Raw genomic sequence first — 24,598 nt, 5'->3', positions numbered from 1 at the left:
GAGAGGTTCCCCCCATGATAAGGGTCCCTCCTCCTCCACTCACTAAACAGACCACTGCCTTCTCACCATCAGGAAACTCCCCCACCCCAATTAACGCAACCTTGTGCCACGTTGCCACGTTAAGCCACAAAGGCTATAGGCGAGAGCGAAACCTCCCTTGGCCTCCACGGAGTGAACTGAGAAATCCACGCAGCGCGCCAAGCCCACCCCCTCCCCTAGCAAGCGGCAGCGCTACAAGTGAAGGGCGGCATCTGGCCTCCGTTGCCAAACGATCTTCACAGGGGCAGCACTACAGAAAGATGCCACTTGGCTACCGTAGGAAAACTCAGAGGCATTCAGCGCCAACTCACCAGGCCTAGGCCCCCACTCGCCACAGAGTTTTACAAGGCCGAGAAAACACAACATGTCGAGGAGGGCCTCGGCTGGGAGAAATGACGACAACGGGCGGCTGCCACCCCCTTACTCCTGTACTTCCTTAGGGCCCTCCAGGAACAGCGTTTGGCGGAGCCCAGCGGACTGCAGTGGGAGGGGGAGGCAGGACAGTTCTCCCTTGCTCCTGGGACTTGAGATCTGGGCGCAGCCCCTCACCTGCCGCCCCCACTGGCTGTTCCCACAGAAGCCCGCGCCTCTCGTCCCTTCTGGTTCCCGTTCAAAATGAGATCCTTTTGTGGTTTCGAACGCCAGCAGCAGGTCAGTGACAGTCCCGGCCAAGAGGGCTCCCTGGCTGATCAAGCCGCACAGCTGGAGGCCCGAGAGTCCGTGGGAGCAGCACAGCCTCCCTTCGCCTGGGTCTGAGGCCGGCTTGGGGAAGTGCACACCGCGTGTCACCTTTGTGGCCCAAACGGTCAATGCCTGTGGGGTCTGCCTCGGGACCAGCTGAGTCCAGGGCGGCACCCACAGCCACTGACATTTGGTGGCTCCTAGCTTCCGAGGCCCACAGAGGCCACACCGCCAGCCCCTGCAGGAGATTGCAAGGCCGAACCCTGCAGCTTGGCAATGATGCTCCACCCACCCCCTTCAATTCACAGGAGAACCTTAAAGAGCCATTCTTAACCCTCCCCCCCCACCCAAGACCGCTGGCGCATTCACAAACTTTGCCTGCTGGAGAAGAATATTCCAGAAGGGAAGGCCGAGGGCCCTGATGGGAGGGCTGGGCCCAGGCAAAGTGAGAGTGGCAGGAATGCTCCAGAAGGGGCCTCAAAGGCCACCCTGCGCAGCCACGTATTTGCCCCTCTGGCCCAAGGCTGAGCGGCACACAGGCTCGACCCCTCCGAGGCGAGGCGCTCCTCTCCCTTCACCCCCGCTAAGTATCCCGCTCCCAGCGCTGGAGATGGGAACAGGAAAAGCTCTCCGACTGGGAAGGTTCGGCGGCCGCCCCGCTCCCGGCAGGCAACCGGCGCCCCCCTCTCAACTCTTTGCAGGCGACCCTCCAAGGGGGGAAGCGGGTTTGGCGCAGGCTCTCTCACGCCCACTCGTGGAAGTTCACGGCCATCCGGAGCCGCCGCTAAGGAACCTACCGGGCTTTGGAGGGCAAGGAGGGGGTGGCGAGGCACGTGTTCAGTCCCCCGCATCGGTCCTCGAGTGCGCGAGTTTCTTCGCTTTGTGACGTCCCGTCCTGTAACACAAAACAAGAGTTGTTCGATGTCCTGGTCCGTATGTTGTACTTGAAATAAAACACGTTTGGCCTGTTGTAAATAGCACGTGGGATGCCTAGTTTTGCTAAGAAATAAAAGCAACTATTTTATTACGAGTTACTCTCGTTATTTACAGCCCAGGCACCCAGCCTCCGGGTCCCGCCGGGCAGGCGGAGGAGCTGCGTCGGAGACGAGGGACAGGCCCTCCCCGGCGCCCCGCAGGCGTCGGGCGGACGCGGGGGCCAGAGGCTCCGCCCGGCGGCTCTGGCTGGGGCGCCCCGAAACCGGGAGCCTTCGCGTGGCCGCGGCGCGGCGCGGGACGCCTGGCCCTCCCCAAAACCGCCCCAGCGAGCCCCGACAAGCGAGGCGGCCTCTGGGCCACCGCCGGCGCCTCTGGCTTCCCGGCGCAAGGAACGGGAGCGGGGCGAAGCCAGCCGCCTCGGCGCGCTCTCCCGACGGCTTCGTCCGCGCTGGAAATCTCCCTTCGGTAGCCGGGGGCGCCGCCGCCCAGGCCCCGCCTCCCCCTCCGTGCCACACCCCGCCTCCTCCGAACGCGGGACCGGCCGACCGACAAGCCGCCGGCCCAGGAGACGCCCCCCCCCCAAACGCTCCCGCCCCTGCTGCCGCCGCCCCTTCTCTGCTTGGCTCCAAAGAGCCCCCGCCCCCGCCAGCAAGCACTTCCTAGTAGGGCAGAATTCCTGAGCCGCCAGGTAGTCTGCAGTAGAACAGCAGGATTGGAGCCAAGGGGCACCTCAGGGGCCCACCAGATTTTCAGAATTGAGCTTTCAAGAGCCGGAGCTCCCAGCTTAGAGAATCATAGAGTTGGCAAGGACCTCCAGGATCATCTGGCCCAACCCCCTGCACAATGCAGGAAATTCACAACTACCACCCCCCCCGCCCGCACGTAAGGAGGGGCCACAAGAACTAAGCTCTGGGGTAACCCTTCCTGCCCTCCCCTTCATGATCTGCCCAGGGTCACAGAATCAGCATTATCTGAGGACCGGCGCTCTGACTCTCCAAAGCTAAGTTGCCACTGGACTAAAATCCCACAGTGGCCATCGGTCCCCATAGAATCTTGCTGCTCCCTACCCGCCCCCCCCCCACCAGAACCAGCTAAGAGGCTCCCCTCTGTCCCTCCAAGGTGCTGTTTGCATCACATTTGCCCCAGAAGGCAGCCCACTGCAGTCTGGCTTGTTCAGAGGCCCTAGAAAATGGGGGCAAAGCAGCGAGCAGGGGTTTCCCCTCCCTTCCCATCGAGAGAGCCTTCTGCCTTCACGTATGCATGCAAGAAAGAGAACCAAGCTGGAGTCTTCCTTCCACACACAATTTATTCCAAAAACAGGAAGACACGCCCATTCCTTGGTCTGGAGAAATCATGCCCACGGGAAAGGGGGCGATACACACACCCATGCACCCCTCCCCCCCAAAGTTCAGAGGGCAACCACTGTTCAGCTGGTGCTTAGAGGAAGTTTCCACCAAACTTCTGAGCACGTATATGCACACCCACAGCCCTGCAAGTAGCAGGGGACCCTGCCAGAAGGCAGGCAGAGATCCTCTGCGTCCTCCGCTCTCGATCACATGCTTGCTGCCTGGATGAATCATAGGCCTGGGGGCGGCAAGAAGACCCACACTGCTGGTGCAAACAGATGGGGAAAGAAGGTGGCAGAGGAAAAACAGAACAGATGAAAAGAGAAAGAGGAGGAGAAAGGGAGAACCACAGGGCCAGCTGACTGGGAAGGACCAAAGGACCCTTCTGTACAGCAAGCTGGGGCGGCCCCCCCGCCCCCGCTCCAGTGGCCACAGTGCGCCCCTCTCCCTGAAGTGGGGGGGGGTCAATATTTACACAGTACAGTTTGCTACTCTCTCCACTGAGTTGATTCCTCAAACACGGCGGACTGTGGGGGGGAAGCCCTGGCCTCCTGCCCCCCCCCCACATACACACTGGGCAGCAAGGGGGGCAAAGTGGCAGTGGGGGAATGATCTGAGATTGCGTGGTGAGCAGCTATGCCAGCCCCATCTCCTCCAGCACACTCCGGGGTGACTCATCTTCCTGCAGCAGAAAGAGACAGGGAAAGAGGTTGCAGTCTGGCCCCCCATTAGACACTGCTTCCCCCCCATCCCCACCCCAAAAAGAACAGAAAAACTCAAACCAGCCCTAACCCTCCTGGTCCAGCTGCTGGGAGGAGGGTGGGAGGCAAGCTCTGGGGAAACGGTAGCTGCCGGTCTCACTTCTAGAACAGGCAAGGGCTAACTGGGATGGAAAGGGACTCTGCACACGTGCAGAAGAGCGCCTCTGCCAGGGCCAAATACCAAGACGCCTTCAGCCTTTCCGCTGCCCAGAAAGTCTCCAAGGGCAGGGGATCTGGTTGGGATCTGAGTAAAGCCTCAGGCCTCCACGGAGTGAGGGGGGGGGGTCAGAGGTGGCTCAGCGGGCAACACTACTGAGCATGCATTGCGTGTGGCGGGGGAGAAAGACACAGACCACAGTGGGGGGGTTGCTGCCTCTCCCCCCTCGCACAACAGTCACAGAGTGCGGCTGCTGGAGTTGCGTCACCCACGCCAACTGCAGGCAGAGCAAAGCAATCCTTGCCAGTGACTCATCAGACGCACAACAGGCAAGATGCCACAGAGGGGCCTCCAGCAACCCCCCACCCCCACATCACTGCAGCAGACCCAGACATGGGGGGTTAAGAGGGGGAGATAATTAATGGGATACTTGGGACAGTAAGTCCGAAGAGAGGAAGAGCAAGAGGTGTCCCCCCCCACCCCCGGGGCATGCACAACCCCAAGAGGTGTCCCCCCCCACCCCCGGGGCATGCACAACCCCATGCAGGGCCCCACCTCTACCTCCTGCAAGAGGTCCGCCTGCTCAATGGCTTTCAGGACGCTCTTCTTGGAAGTGTCCTGCACTTCGCCCCCCATCAGGAACTCATCCAAAATGAAGTAGGCCTTCTCAAAATTGAAGATGATATCCAGCTCACAGACCTGGGGTGGGTGGGGGAGAGAAGGAAAGAAAGAAAAGTGTTACTCAGGGCCCAGCCTCGGCTCCAGACTCTAGCGGCCCACCAAGCCCCCCAAACGGCCAAGCTCGCGGAGAGCAAGCGACTGCCGCTGTGTCTGGCAGGGGAAAGCAGCTCAGAGGCACAAGCCAGGCAGCGGAATCCCAGAACACTCGCATCTGCTGAACGGCCACGAGCCGGACAGCAGCCATTTCGGGGAGCGGGGGGGGGGGGGGGGGAGACAAAGTCCAAACTCTGCACCAAGGAAACCCAAACGCAGCAAACATCTCAGGGGTGTAACAGTCACATAGAAAATCTCGTTCCTGTTATCTGAGTGAGCGTGTTGGGGGTAAGAGGAGAAGAGACAGAACTGAATCCCAGCCCTACGAGATCTACAAGAGCCCTGGCTTTAAAGTCTTGAGGAACGCGGCAGCCCCTCCGCCATGCTGCCTGCGCCTGCAAGATGCCTAGGTCAAACCCCGCTGCTGACCCCCAGCGTAGAACACCCCCCTCCCCCAAACCAGCTGCCTGCTGTTTCTTGGCCAGCCATGGCAACCCACTCACACTGCCAAAATATTTGTCCAGCAATTCGACATATCGGTGGATGAGCTCCAGGGTGATCAGCTCATTGTCTTGTTCCTCAATGGCGCAGCAGAAGTACAAGCTGGCATATCTGGGAACAAGAGAGGAGAGGGCGGGTCAGGCCTGCCGCTAGTTGTGCCGTGCTCTTGTGGCAGCAGAGCCCCACTGTGTTGCTCCCTCCCCACCCACCCCGGCAGAACCAGGTCAAGGTTGTGGGTGGCTACCCATCCTGACCCAAACCTGCGGCCGGCCTCAGTCAGATCAAAGCCCGGTCCCTGCTGCAATGCTGATCGCAACAGGAGCCCAGGAGAGAGGCCCTCCTATGGCACTGAAGCCCTCTTTGCCATGCCACCTCAAGAAATCAGCTGAAGGACCCAGCTTGGCCGCTTCGGTGCTTGGCATCCACACAAAAGGGTCAGTAGTCACCTTGGGATCAACCGCCCGCCCTACTCATTTCTCACCAGGACCAAGAATTAGCAGTGGATGGTATCAGAAGAACCTGCCATGAAACCAAATCAGGCCCAGCAGCAGAGTGAGGGGTGGGGCTGCATCCGAGTGCAACTGAAGGAACCCCAAGAATGGACCTGGCTGTCCCCAGGTGGCATCACTTTAGGGATCTGCAGCCACATGCCTGCTGGAGCCAGAACTCTGACAGCCAGCTCCATCCCAGAAGAAAAGCGATGCTGAGCCCGAGGGCCCTGAGGCCATCTCTGCCTCAACGGGCATGCCTGAGAGAGAGCCCAGCCATTCAGTCTGCATCCTCCCAGGCCTTTGGACAGCAGGGCCAAGCGAGGTGTGTGTGTGTGTGTGGGGGGGGGTCCTTCCTGCTGCTCAGCCGCCTCCCTCTGGGGCAGCAACTGGGAGATCTAACTCTCTCTGCCCGGGGGGGGGGCTTAGCCCCTCAACGCCGCAGCCAGCAGAGCCGCGGGGGGGGGGGGGGGCGAGGTGAAGCCTGGCGGGGCAGCGGCCCCAGGCGGAGCCCCGGGAGAGAAGCGGGTCACCTTTTGTAGACCACCTTCAGGTCGCGCCACTCCAGGAAGCTGCACATCTTGGGCTTGCGGGCCAGCACCACCTGCATCAGCTCGCGCACCATCTTCTTCTTGTCCTTGTCCGACGTGGCCAGGTACCACTTCTGCAGGCGCAGCTTCCCTTGCCGGCTGAAGAGCAGCATGAAGCGCATCTGCCGGGGGGGACCCGCGCGCGCCTCCGTCAGACGCGCGCGCCGTCCGCCGCCAGGCCGCGCCTTCGCCCGACGACATGCAGCGCCCCGCCTCGCCCGGGGAGCCCCGGAGGGACCCTCAAGCGCGCGAGGGCGGGCAGCCCCTCCGGGAAGGGGCCCCTGCCCTGCCCTGCCCTGCCCGGGAGGGAGGGGAGTCGCGGCCGGCCCCGTCCCTCGGCGCTCCCCGCCCACACGCGCCCCGCCCCGCCCGGCGCCTCTCCCGGTCCCACTACAGGAGGCGGCCGGGGGCTCCCGACGCTCACCATGACGACGACCGCGGCAGTTTGTCCCTCGCGAGGCCCCGTCCGCCCGTCCTTCCGCCCCTCGGCCCAACCTGCCCAGGTGGCTCTCCGCCGACCCCGCCCTCCATACCGCGCATGCGCCTCAGGCTCACTTCCGGGAGGGTTGCTGCGTCCTAGGCGCAGGGCGGGGCCTCCGACGGGGCAGAAGGCGGCGGTTGCCGTGGCGACGGCAGGGGCGGGGCAGCTCCGGCTGCCGGGGGGGCGCCGACCCCCCCCCGACTCCGCCCCCTCGCTTTGGCAGGGGCTGCAGGGGAAATCGGGATCCCTGGAAGAAATGGGACTGCTTCCGAGTCTCTGTAAAGACAGCTGCTGCCCTGTGTGTGCGCGTTTTGTGTGTGTTGGGGGGGAGAGAGGTGGTTCAATAATAATAATAATATGTGATTTATATACTGCCCTTCCGAATAACTTAACACCCACTCAGAGCTGTTTACAAAAGTATTTTATTATTATCCTTGCAACAACAATCACCCTGTGAGGAAGGTGCAGCTGAGAGAGCTGTGACTGATCCACGGTCCCACCGGTGGCTTCATGTGGAGGTGGACTGAAGAGCCTTCTGCTCAAATCTTCAGCCCGCCACAAAACTCACTGAGGGAGGAATCATGGGGTTGCAGTGGCAAAACACTGGCCCAAGAGCTGTCACAGAAGGCTGCCGTATGCTTGCTTGGGTCAGGTACTTTGATGTTACCATTAACTGGAATTTTTTCTGGGTAAATGCCCCAAAGGGAGAATAAACCACTCAACATCTGCGCGGTGTTTTAAAAAGTGGCCTGAGGAATGCTGCAACACCTGTCGCCACAGAGTTGCATAAAAGGAAGGACAGAGGCCCCCAGGGCCATCCCAAGGCAAGGCAGTGCATGCAGAAGCACGGCTAGCAAGACAGTAATTGACTGGAGTTGCTGCTCCAGTCTCCTGCAGTGGAGCTTGTGTGGAAGGAATGCCTGGTGATCCTCTACGAGCAAAGAATGTACAGCCAGAGCGATAGGTGGCTTCAGTTGCAAATGAAAACACCGCCCCAAATTGCACTCAGCAGAGGTGGTATATGGTGAGGGAATTACTCTCATACTGGCTGTTGTCCTGATGCTCCTTAAGCACTGAATATGTGCCCCTGCCCCCTGGGTAACGTACAGTGAGGGTCTCAAGGGGATGCTGTTGCTTTTCCTCAAAACAAAAGGGAAGCATTTCTACCTGATTGCCCATCGACACCCCCCCCCCCCCACGCACAACATATTAAGTGCAAATTACAGTAAGAATATATTAAACTTTTCATTGTCCATAATATACTTGCATCTTGGCAGTGCACAAAGAAAATAGACATCATTACAAATGTTCATGTGTCCTCCTGTTCAAACTCAACTGGAGAACAAAAGGGTTGTCCTATGACAGACATCAAAAAGAGGAGTCAGCCCCCCACCCTCTCCTTTGTAAACACTCAATTTCAAGCAAGGCACTAGTGCAAGGTGCAGTTCAGTGCGAGGTAGAAGTGAGATTTCTTTAGGTTTCTTGGGGCTCCCGGCTGTGTTCTGGCAGGGGCAAGGGTTCTGCAGCTTTTCCCTTGGTAGTCGCTGAGTGAGCCTTCTTTCTGGCCGGCCTCTGGTGGAGGTGGAATGGGAAGTAGAAGCATTTTGGCCAAGCCGCCTCTCAGCGCTGGAAGGAGTAGAGGGCCATTCTGTGGGATCCTTTCATCCTCCGCTTCTCTGGATCTTCAGAGATCGATATGCCCCCCCCCCACTCTGTTCCTTCAGCTGCAGGGGTTAGAGGACAGCCAGCGAGTGCTACCTCTTTGGGGGAAAGCAGGGAGAAAGGGATCCTCCAGTGCCAGGGCCACTTGGAGCGCACGGGTTGGCAGGGCCTCAGGGCTCCATCACCTGCCCCATGAAAAGGAGGGCACCTGCAGTAGGAGAGAAGAGAGTAAGAAGAGAGCTCTGGTTCAGGTGGCGTGCCAGAGAAAGGGCAAAGCATGTGTTTACTTGTGCCCAGGGCAGAGCAGGGACTGCAGCAGATCAGAGTACAGGGAGGCGGGGTGGGTCACAGTTTGGAATATTAAAAAGTTCCTGGAACTAGTAAGAGAAAAACGAGGGGAACGGTCCAAAACAGCAAAAAGGAGAGACGCCGAAAAACGAGTCAACAGACCGTGCCTCTAACAAATACAATTACAGTTGAGCTGTTCTATACGGTCTGTTGACTCGTTTTTCGGCGTCTCTCCTTTTTCCTGGAACTAGTAAACCAAATGTCAAGGATAGGGGGAAGGGGTAGAAACCTTCTCCCTCACGTATTGGTTTTCTATTTAGACAGCATTTTAAAAAAACGTAAGGCAGCACTCAAAAAGTGGAATACATTTGCCCCAATCTGTGATGCAGTCTGACCTCCCCACCTCCACTCAGGCCCAAATGATGTTCCAGACCAAGCCACACAGGGGCAGGTTAGGGTTAGGGTTAGGGTTAACCTAACCCTAACCCTAACCAAGCCACACAGGGGCAGGTTCGCACCGCTCCCTAGCTCAGCCCCTCCTCCTCTACATAAACACATTTCATCCAAAAAGAGTCCAGTAGCACCTTTAAGACTAACCAATTTTATTTTAGCATAAGCTTTCGAGAATCAAGTTCTCTTCGTCAGATGCCTGATACACTCTTAACCTGGGTGGGGTGGGTGTTTGCACACAGGGGCTGGAAGGCAGGCCAGTCTCTGTATCAGGCATCTGACGAAGAGAACTTGATTCTCGAAAGCTTATGCTAAAATAAAATTGGTTAGTCTTAAAGGTGCTACTGGACTCTTTTTGATTTTGCTACCACAGACTAACATGGCTAACTTCTCTACATTTCATCCAGAAAGTCTGGCTGCCCCCTCCCCCCACAGGTCTCTTGGATCTGGAACAGCTTTCCTATTCCCCTCCCCCAGTTGCAAAGATGGTCTTAGAGGCACAGCCCCTGCTGCTGAAAATCCATTCTAGAAGAAAGCCATGAGAGGGGCATTATTTCATGTTGGGCCAAGCTTGCACTCTTAACCTGGGTGGGGTGAGTGTTTGCACACACGGACTGGAAGGCAGGCCTCCTGGGAATTCAGTTCACCCCTCCTCTGCAAACATTAGCAGAGAGATTCTTCAGTGCACAAAGTCTGAGGCATGTCAGGAAAGCGGTTTGCCGTCTTTGTGTGCATGGGGTGGGGTGGGGTAGAGTAATGGCAGTGGGAGAAACAACAGTGCCCGCCCCGCCCCCCCCCCGCATGCCTCAGAGGCTCTCACCAGTCGGATTATGCCGCACCACAAACAGGAAGGGCTTGTCCATCACGACCGCCATTGGGGCCATCCGGGCATAGATGATGGCAGCTGCAGAGGAGAGACATGGGAGGGAGATGTTTTCTGAGGCTGCGACACACAAAGTGCCGAAAGCTTCCACAGAAGGGCTGCGCTGAGTCATGGGGACGCAAAGGATCCCAACTCTCAAAGGACGCACATGCCCGTCGCCCCTGCCCAGCCATGCTTCTTTCTCCCTCTCTCCAAACTGAAGAAATCAAACTGAAAGGGGCCTTTTTCTAGCAGAGCAGGTTGCAATGGAGAAGAATATTTGCAAGTCGCTCCGTAGAGTAAGCATGGCATGCAAGTGTCAAAATTACGTAGAAAGAGTCAGTGATAAAAAGCCCTTTCAACAGTAAGATACTCTCTGCTCCAGTGAGATCCAGATGCCTCCTTTCCTCGTCCTGTAAAGATGCAACTTGGCTTTAGGGTGTGATACGGACTATTCGATACTTGATCGGACGGGGAACAAAAGCAAGATGGAACTGGTCGGCTTTGAGAGGTTACGCTCTTAAAAAACACCGAAGCCTTTCTTTCAAGATCCTCAGAAAGTACCTTCACTGAGGTTATGCAAGAAGGTACACAAACTGCATTGAAGAATTAACAAATTGGTTTTACAAACCAGCCTAATCTGAGATGTAAAGATAGTGGAGGTCCCTAACCGAAACACGAGGCAGAGATTTGCCTGCCCCACTCCCCTCCCCTCCCCTCCCGGCTACGGCACCCACCTGTGGCAGAAGCAGCCTCCGTCCCGCTCTCATTCACATCAATCTTCACCTTCTGCAAAGCCTGGCCCACAAAGAGCGACTCTTGATCTGGCAAGAAAAGAGGACAGGCTGTGAGGAGGGGGTGTCCAGGAGAGGCCGCCTCTTGGGGCCCCAGCATGCTCCTTTTGGGCTGGGCTGGGCTGGGCTGGGCTGGGCGCTCTTGAAAAGGAGGTGCAAGAGCCTTGGGGCTTCTGACCCCCAATGGCAGGAGGGAACAGGCAGGTTTGGCCTCCATCGTCTGCTGACCAAGGCAGCTCTCCGGCCCACCCCCAGAGATGTGCCAGTGGATCCTCTGCAACGCTGATGAGCATTCTTGGCTCCCAGGACCCTCTGCGAAAGGGTGGCTGCAGGGGGCAGGGAGATGCCTCGCCGATCCCACGGCTACTTCATTGGCCCCTTGGCAAATATTTCCACCCAAATGGCTGTCTTGCTTGCAAAGTGGGACCTTCTCCCACCTCCACCTCACACTTCCTTCATGTGAGCTCTGGGGCAGAATCCAGGTTCTGGGGCTGAGCCCCTGCAGCACACAGACAAGGCAGCGAGGGAGAAGAAAAGGCTTTGCTCACAAGGACCCCAGAGGACTCACCCGAGAGGCTGCTGAAGTTGGCTGCGTGGGCATCAAACATGGCCGTCATGCCCAGTGCCTGCAGCGGCCCCTGCAGATCGCATTCGCTTTCTAGGCTGAATCTGTGCAGAGGGGCTGGTCAGAGATGGTTCTGGAGTCGCCAGAGAGCAAGACCCAACAACAGGCCCAAAGGGGCCAAGGAGGAAGTGCCCCAGGGAACTGGTGAGTGTTTCATTAAACACATCCCCCTCCCCCGGCCTCACACACGCCCTGGGCTGGGCAGACAGGGGTCCTGAATCACCTACTTGGGCAGGACAAGGAGTCTTGTGGCACACAGCAGGTTGCTCTTCCACTCAGCCACTAGGTGGGCACTGAGGACTGCAGTCAGGGCCGACAGCGGGGCGTTCTCGAAAGGGGCAGCAATGAGCATGCTGAGGGCCTCCCCCTGGTATGGCACTTCGAGGACATCGTACTCCACTTGCTCGGGGGTGGAGAATTCCCCTGGAAGAAAGGGAGGGGTCAGGTCCGCCTGGCAGCAGAGCCGGGCACACCCTGGGATGCATTGCTAGACTGGGTGGGTCTGCCTGGAAGCCCAATCTGCTGCTCCAGACACCCTGACCCTAAACCCAGGTGCGCAGGGTTGAGTTGAGGTTCCTCCACAAAGAAGGAAAGGCACTCTGCACATGCTCACTAATGCCCTCAAACAGGCTCTTTATTATGTTTTAATGTTTGCTGCTTTGGGGACCTTATTTTGGCTAGAGGGTGGCATAAAAGGGTTTTAAGTAAGTAAAATTAAAATTATTAGCCCTGACCGACCCACGTGGGTCAGCGGGGGCACTGCTTACCATAGCAGTATTTGCCAGTCTGCTCCATCATGGGAACCGAGACGGTGCTCCCGTCCAACTTGTGGAAGAGGCGCTGCCGGGTGGCTGCCTCTGGGAATGGCGTCCTCCAGTGGCCCTTGAAGTGAATGGCACTGAGGAGCACTAGGCGGGTCATCTCATCCACGGACCCTTCCGGCAAAAAGTCTTGGATCATACCTGAGATGGGAAATGCTGTCACAGCAATGCACACCGAAGGAGGGCCCAGGAGCCCTGGCTCACAGGCCCTCGCCTTGATGGATTGGATTCCAGCCCTTCTGGTTCTGAATCGCGGGATCCTAGAGCTGGAAGGAGTCTGACAGGCCACCTAATCCAACCCCCTGCCCAATGCAGGAACAGCCTCAAGCATCCCTGAGCTCCTTGAAGACCGCCAAGGAGGGGGAACCCACCACAGCCCCAGGCAGCCCAACCCACCGCTGAGCTACTCTTAAGGGGAAGACGCTTTTCCTCAAGCCCAGCTGCACCTGCCCTCCTATAGTTTAAACCCCTTGTTTGGAGTCCTACCCTCTGCTGCCAACAGGGACAGCTCCTTCCCCTCCTAAATACTTCTAGGGAGGAATGGTGTCTCCCCGCAGCCCCCACTGAACGTTCGCCCCGGTCGCTGCCTGAGGGGCCCCACCGAGCCCCACTCCACCAGCAAGCTGACCTGGCTGCCGTGCCCAGCCAGCCCTGCTCCACTGAAGGCCCCCCAGCTGCCCCCTCCTGCCAAGCCTCAACCCTGCCCGCTCTGCCCGCGGGGCCTGTTCCTCGCCCGCTCCCAGGCCCCCGCCTGGCTGCCCTGATGGCGCCCTCACCCGCCGTGTGCTGCTGCACCCAGTCGTTGACGATGAGGCGGGCCCGCGGGCCCTCGCTGAAGTCCACCTGCTTGACCGTCTGGCGGAAAGCCTGGCGGAACCGGGGCATGAAGGCGGCGGCCAGCGGCAGGCCCCGCTGCACAAAGAGGGCCTCCGCCGTGTGCACCACGTCGGGCTGGGCCGGGTCCGTCAGCGCCTTCTGCAGCCACCGCAGGGCCTTCGCAACGCCCTTCTCTGCACGGAGGAAGCCGGGAGACCCTTCAGCCGGCGCGCCTCGCCCGCGCCCGCGCCTCCAGCGAGCGAGGCCCACAAGCCCTTCTCTGCAGGGCTGAGCGCGGCCGCGACACCCGCCGGGACGCCCGGGCAGCCCTTCGCTCGCAAGCCGCGGAAAGGCCCGCCGCGGCCCGCCCCGCCCCCGGGCCCGCCCCGCGCTCCGCGCTCCGCGCTCGGGCTCACCGCGCAGGCCGTAGGCCATGGCTCCCTCCAGCTGGCTGCGCGTTCCGCCGGCCGCCGCCACCTGCAGCATGGCCAGCACCGAGGCGACGCCGTGGGGCGAGAAGGCCACGTTCCGGTCCCGCGAGCGCCGGGCCACCTCGCGGAAGACTCGGGCGCCGAACTCGGCCGAGAGGCGGGCGATGCGCGACGCGCCGGGCGGGGGCGCCGTGGCCTGGGCCTGGGCCTGGGCCTGGGGCTGAGCCAGCGCCAGGGCCAGGGCCAGGGCCACGGTCGCGACGGGGGGCGGCACTCGCATCCTGCGCTTTGGTCGCGGCAGCTGCAGGGGAGCAGAGGAAGGGCCCGTCAGTCCCCGCCCGCCGCACGGCACGGAGCGCGCCCGGAGGCGGCCCGGGCACAGCAGCCAGCCGGCCGGCCGGCGGGCCCCGGCTTACCTGGCTGGCTGGCTGGCTGGCGGCTTGCTCGAGCGGCGCTGCGGCTCGTGACTCCCGCCGGGGCCGGGGCCCCTTTTATGCGGCCGCCGCGGGCCAGGAAGCGGCGATGAAGTCACCCGCCGCCCGCTTCCTCCTCCGCCTCCGCGGCGGCCGAGGCAGAGGCCCAGCCCGGCGGGGACGTCTGAATCAGCCCGAGTCACGCAGGCGGGGCGCGCCAGCCGAGCGCAGCCCCCCTCCGCCAGCCGGGCCCATGCTGGCCTCGAGAAGCAGCTGCCGGGCCGCCCCTCGACGGGAGCACAGGCCCGCGGCGGGCAGGCAGGCAGGCAGGCAGGCAGGCAGGCACCGGCTCGCCCCTGGGCCTCTGCCAGTGCCTGGCGCCCCTCGCTCCGCCGGAAAGAGGCTGCTGGGCTCCTTCCGCACGGCGCTCAAAGCGTTTCCAACGCGAGAAGCAAGGCAGAGCCCGAGGGGCGCCGACGCGCAGCACCCGGCCTCGCTACGCTTCGCCGGCTCTGCCTTGCTCCGCGCCCTGAGGGGCCACCGCAGGCAAAGCGCTTCTTGCAGTTGGCACCTCCCTAGCCCGGGGAGAGGAGAGGGGCAGAGGCTGAGCGGCCATCAGCCTCGCGGGGACGTGGCGGCGGCAAGGCCGAGGGAGCTCAGCCAGGCAGCCCGCAGAGCGCAAGGCGGGCTGGGGAGGAACCCCCTTCCGCGTTTGATTATTATCGGCAACGCTGAGCTGCTCCTTCTCTGGTGAAGTAAATACGCACGCCAAAGGAGGGCTGGCAAACCCTGCCATGTCCTAGGTCAGAGTTCAGGTTCACCCTACGCGGCCAGGCTCTCAGCGGTTAGGGGGGCGCCTCACCGACTGGGAGCGACTACTCTCTGGGTCAGTTCTTGTTTACAGCGGGCAAGGAGATGGGGAACCCGGGGCAGAGCCGGCAGCACCATCCCCGTAGGAAGAAGGGAGGGTGGGCGGGACCAAAGAGGCGCTCCAGCCCCCGACCTCTGGCCTCCTCCGTGACGTGCGAACCGTTTCAAGCCTCCGAGGCAGAGAACCGCGCCTGATTTGCGCCATCCGTTCAATTCCCGGCCTCACAGCCCTTCGCCATTTGCTCCTCGCAGGCCCTCCTTTCCTCCCTCCCCTTCTCTACTTCCCTGCAAAAAAAGGAGGGAAATTATTTTCTTTCTTCCACTGCATCTGAGGATCTGAGCTCTGACTCATGAACACTCATGCTGGAATAAACACGGTGAGTCTTTCAGGTGCCGCTGGATTTCTGCAGTGTAGGGAAGCGTCTATAGCCATAGAGTCAGGAGCTGAACGCTTCGGCCTTCTACTTCAAACAAAACTACATTTCCCAGCAACCCCAGCAACAGACCCAGAGCCGGCTTCCAGGCGCCTGATTTGGGGCTTGGGAAGTTCTTGTGCAGTTGGGAGGGAGGCTCGAGTCTCTTGCGCTGGTTGCCTTGTCTGAGCCTGCGGCAACCACACACATCTATGGAGGTGGTAATGTTTTACAGCAAACTCATATAAAAAGGACCATTGGGTACATTTTCCAAGAGTTTACGTTTCAGTTTCCATTTCTGGAAGCACAGAATTTAGGCCCTTTGAAGGTGGTTTCCTTAGAGCAACCTCCAAGGAGGAGGGGGTATTCCAAATGCTTTGTCTTCGGTCTCTGCAGTGGCCTTGTTATATAGTGTAACGAAATGGTTACCAGGGGTGAAACGAGTGCCAGTTGCTGTTAATCTGCCTTTAAAGAAAGGGGAGGAAATGTTCCCCCTGAGGGTTGATGGGCTGTGGGGCCACGGAGGGGCCTGCAGGAGTCTTGGGGTGGGACGCCCTTCTTCCTGGACTACAACTCCCAGCTGCCCTGGGCCAAGAAAGGGCGGGGGAAAAATAAGGGGTGGGGCCAGAATTGAGAGACTCAGCTGATCCTGAGGGGGGAAAGTCAGTCAGTCACCTTCTTGGGTGAAGAAGGAGAGGCTCCTGCTGCTGGGTGAGACCCGGGTGCCTGGGCCCTAAGTGTGGAGGGCCTGGGAGGCAGCAGAGAGGGAATAAAAGGGGGAACCTTCTTCCCTGAGACCCCCACCCCCACCCCCTTAAGGCAGAGTAGGGAACAGTGTGGTAGGGAAAGCAGACGGCGGTCCTCCTCAGTTTGATTTTCTGTGCCTTTACCTGCTTTGTATATAGTGCTCTGTATATAGTTATTAAATCATACTTTTTTGGAATATAAAGGACGTTGTGGTGCTCTGACTACGTAAGCTCCCCCACTTGGCACACTACAGGGAGGGAGGGAGCCCGGGAGAAACTGATCAGGCCAGACCTTGGTGGGTTGCCCATTCTCCAGGGCCCACCCAAAGAGTGGGGAATGCACTTCCCAGTAGGGAACCTCAGCCAGAGGGGTCTCACTGCCCCTCAGTCAGGTGGTGTACAAATCAGTGAGTGGTGGCAGCGACAAAGAGTGTGAGCCATGCCCACCAGGGACGGTGGGAGGCGGATAGCGGGGCTAGCAGGCCATTGATGGTGGCTCAGTTGCCCAGACTGAGAGCCAGCGCCCGTTCCGCCACATATAGTATCCACAAATTGGTAATAATTCCAAAGAAGTGGTTATGTAAGTCTGTTGCAGCAAGAATAAACAAGAGACTTGTGGCATTTAAAGATGGACAGATTTTTTTATTGCAGCTTCCGCTTCTGTGGACTAGAGAGAGCCCATTTTGTCCCCCAAACGCCTGTTCCCAAACTGAGGTTCTGATAGGTGGTCCGGGTGTCATCAGAAGAATCTCTGTTCCTTGGGCCGCAGACATTGCAAAGAGCCCCCCCACAGTGCCTCAGGGGCAACTTCTCTGTTGTCTCTGTTGTTCATTAACCCTTGAACCCAGGCGGGGCCCACCCGCCCTCCTGGACCTCGGAGAGCCAGAATTCCTTGGCAAGCAGCGGGCACTTACCCCCGGAAAACTCCCCTTCTGTTCCAGCTCCAAAGCGGCTCTTCCCACAGGAACCCAGAACAAGGCTGACGTTGTTCCTCAGTCTCTACGTATGTTTCTTTGAATGGTTTTATGATTTCAAAGTGCAAGGCTGAAAACCTGGAAAGCGTAGTGGCTGTGCATGGTGTGGTCAAGCATGCCCACTCCAACTTACTGAAAAACGAGTAAAAACATACTTGTGGCTGCTTACACAGGACAGTGTGAATATTATTTCCAACAGAGATTATTATAGCTCGAGACTTGGACTTTGATAAGGATGAAATCAATGGCACATAACGCTGGAGGTCTGTGACTGGAATTCCAGCTGGGTTGTTTGGATTTTAAGAACAAGAACAAGAACAACAACATTCGATTTACATACCGCCCTTCAGGATGACTTTACACCCACTCAGAGCGGTTGACAAAGTATGTCATCATTATCCCCACAACAAAACACCCTGTGAGGTGGGTGGGGCTGAGAGAGCTCCGAGAAGCTGTGATTGACCCAAGGTCCCCCAGCTGGCTTCGAGTGGAGGAGAGGGGAATCAAACCCGGCTCTCCAGATTAGAGTCCTGCCGCTCTTAACCACCACACCAAACTGGCTCTCAAAGCTGTGAGGAGGGCCCTTTGGGTTGTAGGAGAAGCAGACGGCCGTTTCCCCCACCTCCATTTAAAGGGTTGAATTCTAAACCTATGAGACGCATGTAGTATAGTCTGTGACTATTTCCATTCAAACTTAAATATGGTCACCAATTATTTCTGTTGCGACTGGTCATTATGTGCTTATCTTGGTTATGTCTGAATTTTAAATACGAATCTCACAGCCTGTCCCTGCGTCTCCCGGTCTTTAGCACAGGGCCTGCTTCTCATCTTGCTGGCTGGAGGTGAGCCCCTCACTCTTAGTCCTCGCCTCGCATTTACGGCAGCCGCTGCCATGAAGGGGTTAGAGCCTTGGACTGGGGGTGGGGGCAAACCCCCTTTCAGCCCTTTCAGCCTGCCTCGTGGCCTTTAGCCAGTGGCTTGCTTTTACTCTCTGCCAAGCCTAGCTCACAAGGTGGTTGTGAGAATAAGAGGAGGGAAGGATGCGTGCGGTCCGGAGCCCTTGGCATCCACACAGAGGCCATGCACCCCTCCCCCTGGGCACTTTCAGTCCTGTGCCCTTTGACCTCCTAGCATCTGCCCTTGAACTTGACCAGAAGCAGGCAAGACGGCTGCTGGTTCGGGAGCACCAGGGAGAGAACGTGAGCCCTGGAGGGATGGCTGAACGAAGGATGGAGGGGGGGGTCCATGATGGAAGAGGGGGGGGTCCAGTCAGTCCTGGCATCTGCATCTTCCACTCTCTCTCTCTCTCTCTCTCTCTCTCTCTCTCTCTCAGCATCTTCCTGCCCCAGCGCTTTGGCTCTGCCTGCTCTCGCTGCTTTGCCCAGCAGTTGACCTTGGAGCAAACTCTTCCCCTTCCCAAGAGGCTGTGTGGAGGCTTTGGCCTGAGAGGAACATCAGGGGAACCTTTCGGCTTCCTGTGTGGTTGTGGCTCATTTCTGCTAAACCCAGGAGCCAGAAGTTATGCAAAATCATTGCTAAGCAGCCCCCCCCCCCCGGACACCCAGCCTCCTGCTCCTCGTGCACTGCAAAGGCCTTGACTCGGCACATTTGCCGGTCTGCTGCTGGCCAGCCAGCTCCATGACAAGAGCCGGCATCAGCTGCTGAGCAGGATTTTCCACTGCGCCCCCCCCCAGCCCTCCTGAACCCTGTCCCCTCCGATCAGGCCTGGGAATCTCCACAAGCTGTGTGGGTGGGGCAGGTCCTCAGCTGGGCGGGGCCTTCAGAGAGGGGAGGGACCCTCTGACTCCAGTGGTGTGAGCTGGACAGGTTTGTGTGTGATCTGCAGTTCCAAAGCCCAGGGTTTGGTGGGGTTCCTCGACAGTGATCGAATGGTGTTCTGCCCATGCACAGAGGGTGAGCTGCTGTCATCTTGCTGTCAAGAGATCTAAGCCCCCCCCCACGTGGAGCTGCCTTCTCCCCCCTCCCCCTCCCCCTCCCCCTGCACGGAATTGGACCAGGGGCCTTCCGTGTGCCAAGCAGATGCTCTGCCGCTGTGCCCCCCATGCTCCCCAGGCCGGCCTCTGGTGGACCTGGCTGAACTGAAGCTCCGCTGGATTCCGGCCCCCCCACCCTCCCGGGAGCCAAAGGCTGTGCCTTCAGCCGAGGAGGCACTGAGCCCTTTCCCGAGCATGAGATGTAGGCCCTGGCCCAAGGAGCGTCCACTTTCAGTGCTGGCGTTTTTAAATGTTTCATGGAAATGAATTTTATTGTATTTCAGTGGGTTGTGTGATCCACCCTGAGCTCACTTGCAGGGAGGGTGGAATAGAAATGTGAAAAATAAAAACGATATTGGGAGCAAGAGCAGAGGGGTGGAAGCATACCACGTGTGCGCAGGGGCTGGGGGCCGGGGGCCTCCTCCCAGTCCACATCCTTCTGGGAATGGAAGCAGAAATGAACCCTTGACCCTGTCGGGTGGTGTGGCTGCTATTTCTGTCTGGGCTCTGGTCCAGGCCGCACAAGCCCAACATCGCCCATTGCATACCTTTCCCTTGCAAGGGACACTTGCCCTATAAATATCCCAGCCAGCAGGACTTCCACGGGGGCTTCCACAGCGCACCCACTCAGCTCCTAAAGAGGCCCCTGAGTCACACACCCAGAGCCCCCCTAAAAGGAACCACAAGGCATGTCCTGTCCTGGGGATGGGGGGGGGGGCAGGAGCTCCCTGGGCAGGAACATTCCAAGCCGACTTCTCACAAGCCTCGGGGGGGGGGGGCGGGCTCCTACGCAGCTGTGTCTCTAAGCCAAGAGGAAGAGGGCTGGCAGCCTGCCCAGCGGACCTTCGAGAATGCATTTATTTACTCACTTATTTTATAGTCCTCTGCCATTCTTGTGGAGACTCACAGCAGATCGCACAGCGTCATCAAAGCAATCAAATAGCATGGAACATCGAATAATGAGACAGCTAAGAAGCCATGCAATAATAAGTCTAGGATTACAAACACCAGAAGCAATGCAAAACAGAACCAGACAGGAGAAGTTCCACAGTGCAGGGAATGGAGTGACAGAATGAGAACGCGGCGGAGCCAGAGCAGCGGCACACAGACCAGAAACGGATAATGTTGACCAGGAACAGCGCCGCCATTTCCCTGCGTGCTGTTGTAGCTAAGCAACGTCTTCTGGATGCCCAGTACGGGGGGGGAGGGGTGGCTTGAAGGCGGTTGACCCCCCCCCCCGCCTGGCTAGGCTGCTAGGCCTGCTGTGCGCACCACCCCCACCACCAACAGCATTCGGTTTATAGACTGCCCTTCAGGACAACGTAAAGCCCACTCAGAGTATGTCACTATTATCCCCACAAGAACAAACACCCTGTGAGGTGGGCGGTGCTGAGAGAGCTCCAAGAGAGCTGTGACTGACCCAAGGTCCCCCAGCTGGCTTCAAGTGGAGGAGTGGGGAATCAAACCCGGCTCTCCAGATTAGAGTCCCGCTGCCGTGGCCATCCAGCCTTCCTCCCCCCCACTCTACCTCATCCCCATTTGCAGGCCATCCACCTTCTTGGCCCCCTCCCTGCAAGATAAAACACCCCCCCCCCGCTCCCCAGCCTTGCTCCTGGCCCCTGCTCTCCCTCCCCTTTCCCACTGCCCCCTGAGTCCGCGCAAAGGGACTAGGCGGAGAGAGGACTCGGGGCTCCTGGCGGAGCTGGCTGAGACAGCGGGGGGGGGGGGCCGTTTCCAACCGGCCGCTGCCAGTAGGATTGCCAGTTCCAGGATGGGAAATTCCTGGAGATCTGGGGGGTGGAGCCAGGGGGGGCTGCAGAGTTCGGGGAGGGGCCTAAGTGGAGTCCGCAACCCCCCCCCCCCCGAAGCAGCCATTTTCTCCAGGGGGATTAATCTCTATTGGCCTCGCGTGACTTGGCACTCTGGCTCCTTCGAGGGCCACTCCAGTTCCCTGAGCTTTTTCTTGCGCTTTCATGCCTGCCACCAAGTGGGGAGGGGGGAAGTAGGCTCCCTGCTCAGACATTCATAGCATCATAGAGTGGGAAGGGGCCATGCAGACCACCTAGCCCAACCCCCTGCCCAGTGCGGGATCAGCCTAAAGCACCCCTGACAAGTACTCATCCAGCCTCTTCTTGAAAACTGCCAGTGAGGGGGAGCTCACCCCCCCCTAGGCAGCCGATTCCTGCCATGCCCAGATCAAAGTAGCAGAGGGGCAAGAGGAAGAAGGGGCTGCTGGCAAAGCACCCCCCCCACCCCCACCCCCCCACAGTGCCTGAGGGCAAGGGCAGGACAGCGGGAGGCTTCCACACACCGCTGCTTGGCCCCGATAACTGGCGCTCCCCTCCCCGGTTTGCTTCTGCTCACGAGATGCCTTGAAGGTGCTCAGAGAAACCCCTCTTCTCCCCACCCATGAGCCCCCTGGAGCTGCCCACTGTGGCCCCCTCCAGGAAGGGCTCTACCACTCCCTTGCCCCCATCGTCCCTCTCCCAAGCGAGGCTTGGCTGCTCTTTGTTGGTTTTTGATTTTGCTACCACAGACTAACACGGCTAACTCCTCTGCATCTTTGTTGGCCAGACTCCTTCTTGGCTCCCACTCCCTCGCCCTCTGCTTCTGGCTGGGCAGCACACATTGGCCAGGGGGGAGGAGTTGCTAGACCCCCTTCCAGGGGCTTGGATCCCTCCCCATGGCTCTGATTGCAAAGCAGGACCCTCCCCCCCCCCCGGCACCAGCAGCCTTTCCTCTGCGGCCGGAGGGGACAGGTGGGACGTCGCCCTTCAGGCCTTCTTTGTGCTCCAAAACTCTCTTCTCATGCTGCCCTTGCAAAGCCCCGCCATCCCTTTGCGATGTGGGCATCTTATCTACGGGGTGCAAACGCTCCCTCAGGAAACATCTGGAGTTTCCTACCGAGAGACGGCAGGCAAACAGGAAGGAGCAAGAGATGTCTGTACACAGGCAAGAGACGGGAATTCCTTGTCAGGGCTATTTGTGGTGATTCATACTAGGGGGGGGGGGTTCCTCAAAGGGGGGGCAGGATTACTGGGCCCCTAGAGGATCTGACACTGTTCAGTTCAAGAAGGCCAGCAACTAACAGCCATGGCCAGTAGATAGAGACTTCCACGTCAAAGAGCACAGAGTCCGGGAAGGCCGGAGCCCCAGCGCCTCTCCTTGTAGAACTGAAGCGCTGCCTCCTGGCCCAGGGCACAGCCACGTTGCTGCTCGGGGCCAGCATTTATCGGAGCTCGGGGTGACGTAGGGCTGAACTGATGCGCTCATTGGTCTAGAAATGTGATTAAATATTAAATGTGATTAAATATTGGGGAGGACGTGAGAAGGGCCCTGCGGCGGCTGCTGACAGAGCTCCAGGGAATGAGGAGAGGCATCCTGGGTGAGGCCTGCTGGGTGCCCTTTGGGGTCTCCTTGCTGTAGGGTGGAGTGGGGGAGGGCAGAAGGACTTGCTCTCTTTGGGGCACGTCTAAGGCCTTGATTCACACTGACAGGCATCAGACTCATAGACTCTAGAGCACGTACAGAGTGATTCTCCCTCAGCACCAAATATGCTGCACGTTTGTGAACAGAGGTGAGGAATTGTGAAACTGAGGCTGAGGGCCTAGGAAGGGAATGGAAGGTGCCGGGACCCTGGGCTCCTGCGGAAGCATCCAGCCAATGGGGGCTGCTGTGGCTCAGCACTGGCCCTTGGAAGAGCAGCCCCTCACCTCATGCCCTCTGGGCTTGTTTTGCGCACCTGGCTTCCTACGCAAGCAGCTGATCCATTTGATCCACCCCACCCTCTTGCCAGCTTTCCTGCTGTGGAACTGCCGGTGGGTGCTTAAGCACGCATTGGTGGGAACCAGAAAAGGGACTGTCCAGTTTGTGATGAACTCGGAAGAGGAAACCATGACAAGGGAACAGCGGAGAGGACAGGGGGGTGTAAGGGGAGCCCTGCCGGATCAGGCCCAAGGGGCCTCTCCTCCAACCCCAGGTGGGGCATTCGGTCCGCAGCTGCCCCGCTGGCCTGCACTGGCCGAGCTTGCAGAGCCAAGCCTTGCCCAGAGGCCAGTCTTCCAAGGACTTCTCGGTCTTCTGCTCTGGAGGGATTTCACACAGATCATCTTCCATTTCAGCCACGCTTTCATCTCCCCCAAGGTGGCAGCTGCAGGCACTGGCATCTCCAGCTGGAGGGAGAGAGGGGCTCCTGGAGATGTTCCTCTGCCCTTGGCCCAGAAGAACTGTTGGCCTTTGGAGCAGAGGAGGGGGGCTCTGGCCCATGGGAGGCCCTTTGGGGCGTTTGTGAGCAAGCATTTCTGCCCACAGCCCCTTCCTCCCCCCCCCCATCCTCAGGGCTGATGCTGGCTGGGCATCTCATCCCCTCTCCCCCAGCAGACAGAGACCCACAGGCTGGCCCCGGGCTTCCCCCAGGCTTTGAGGCTGGAGGGGAGCAGCAGCACCACCTCCTGCCTGCGCGGCCTGGATGACCCACTCTTTACGCTTCTCCTGGGACAGTTTTTGTGCCTCCCCAGAAACTGAGGGCAGCAGCCATGGCTGTTCCCTCCCTCACATCTGCATAACACTCGGAGGTAGCTTGAGCTGAGGGACTGGCCCAAGGCCAGCCGGGGAACAGCCTGGCAGAGGGGGGAGCTGAGCCGCCCACAGAGGCGAGGGGGATGGACTGCAAGCCAGGGCTCGGGGGGGTGTTCTGGACAGGGACTCCAAAGGGCCCCCCTCAACATGGGATCAGTTCCCAGCAGGCCCCTCTTAGGGGTGCCTCTGCTGCTGGAACAATCTCAGCCCACTGCTGGGTCTTGATGGGGGGGCGGGGAGGCACAGAGTCCCTATTCCGCTGCAGAGTCCATGGGAGTGGCCACCGCTCCGTGGTGCCTCTTGCCGGTGTGAGGGTTCAGCCGAGAGCCATTCACACATGCATCTTCATCGCTCCTCGCCTGCAGGTATTGAGGGCACGCTGGAATGAGTTGGCACAGGTTAATGCCTGCATTCGGGCCACTTCAAGTTAACGTGGCTGGACTTCAGTGGCAGCTGCTGCCCCACTGTGATGTGCTTGCCTGCGTGCGCCAACCCAGGGCACACGGATGCAACTCAGCAGGACTTTCGGGCAGGCCCAAGTCCCAGGACAGAAACCACCCGAGTGTGCAGTCAGGGCGTTCCTCCCACAACAGCTGAAGCACAGAACAAAGCCCTCGACACCCTGGGAGTCCTCCAAAGGTCACCCGGCGGCGTTGACAGTCACGCCCAGAAGCAGCCTGGGTATGTGTGGAGTGGCACTCAAAGGCTACCCGAGGAATTCAAGGTTATGCAATCTGGTTGCATAACTTGTGGTGGGTTGGTTGTGCGTACTTGAGTGTCACACAGGAGGGTGTCTGCTTTAGTTTCAGGAGGATTTGCTGATATGGAGAAGTAAAAGGGAAAGGTTGCAAGGGACCCAAATTCCCATTCAGCACTGGCGTTCTGATGCCAAGCGGCTTCCCACACGAGTGACGCCTTTTCTTGTTTATTGCTTGCAGTGCCCGCGGGGAGCTGAGTCTCCCTGGTCCAGCACCCTCTTTGCCCGCAGAAGGCTGCAGGTCCCATCCTGGCATCTCATGAAAAGGTCTCAGGCAGCAGCTGATGGAAAGGGCTGCCAGTCAAAGGAGCCCCTACTGAGCCCGGTGGCCCAAGGGTCACGGGTGCCTC

At 59.2% G+C, this 24,598-nt stretch overlaps 2 protein-coding genes across 2 annotated transcripts; both read right to left on the bottom strand.

The window, feature by feature from the left end:
- Nucleotides 1–2,944: 2,944 nt before the first annotated feature.
- AP1S1 (adaptor related protein complex 1 subunit sigma 1) lies at nt 2,945–6,780 on the bottom strand. Its single transcript, XM_054993294.1, has 5 exons — nt 6,698–6,780; nt 6,217–6,395; nt 5,198–5,306; nt 4,482–4,619; nt 2,945–3,684 (listed from the first exon to the last, which is right to left on the bottom strand). The coding sequence occupies exons 1-5, from the start codon at nt 6,698–6,700 to the stop codon at nt 3,637–3,639; spliced, it is 477 nt and encodes a 158-aa protein (XP_054849269.1). The 5' UTR covers nt 6,701–6,780; the 3' UTR covers nt 2,945–3,636.
- A 380-nt stretch (nt 6,781–7,160) lies between these two features.
- Nucleotides 7,161–14,059, bottom strand: SERPINE1 (serpin family E member 1). The gene is made up of 9 exons (XM_054995021.1): nt 13,920–14,059; nt 13,489–13,804; nt 13,033–13,266; nt 12,203–12,397; nt 11,663–11,858; nt 11,379–11,479; nt 10,754–10,840; nt 9,975–10,058; nt 7,161–8,624 (listed from the first exon to the last, which is right to left on the bottom strand). The coding sequence occupies exons 2-9, from the start codon at nt 13,781–13,783 to the stop codon at nt 8,587–8,589; spliced, it is 1,230 nt and encodes a 409-aa protein (XP_054850996.1). The 5' UTR covers nt 13,784–13,804; nt 13,920–14,059; the 3' UTR covers nt 7,161–8,586.
- Between the last annotated feature and the right edge of the window lie 10,539 nt (nt 14,060–24,598).

This window comes from Eublepharis macularius, chromosome 12 (genome assembly GCF_028583425.1).
Source record: "Eublepharis macularius isolate TG4126 chromosome 12, MPM_Emac_v1.0, whole genome shotgun sequence".
Classification (NCBI taxonomy): domain Eukaryota; kingdom Metazoa; phylum Chordata; class Lepidosauria; order Squamata; family Eublepharidae; genus Eublepharis; species Eublepharis macularius.
This window is presented reverse-complemented; position numbering and strand designations above follow the sequence as displayed.

What these genes read in the sequence shown, in the direction of transcription:
- AP1S1 (XM_054993294.1), bottom strand. An exon ending in TGGACAAATATTTTGGCAGT is followed by an intron (nt 4,620 to 5,197) that starts GTGAGTGGGTTG and finishes CACCCACCCCAG; the next exon opens with GTCTGTGAGCTGGATATCAT. An exon ending in AGGCGGACCTCTTGCAGGAG is followed by an intron (nt 3,685 to 4,481) that starts GTAGAGGTGGGG and finishes TTTCTGCTGCAG; the next exon opens with GAAGATGAGTCACCCCGGAG.
- SERPINE1 (XM_054995021.1), bottom strand. Translation starts at nt 13,783, where the DNA reads ATGCGAGTGCCGCCCCCCGTCGCGACCGTGGCCCTGGCCCTGGCCCTG. An exon ending in GGTGCAGCAGCACACGGCGG is followed by an intron (nt 12,398 to 13,032) that starts GTGAGGGCGCCA and finishes TTCCCATCTCAG; the next exon opens with GTATGATCCAAGACTTTTTG. An exon ending in AGACTCCTTGTCCTGCCCAA is followed by an intron (nt 11,480 to 11,662) that starts GTAGGTGATTCA and finishes CCCTCTGCACAG; the next exon opens with ATTCAGCCTAGAAAGCGAAT.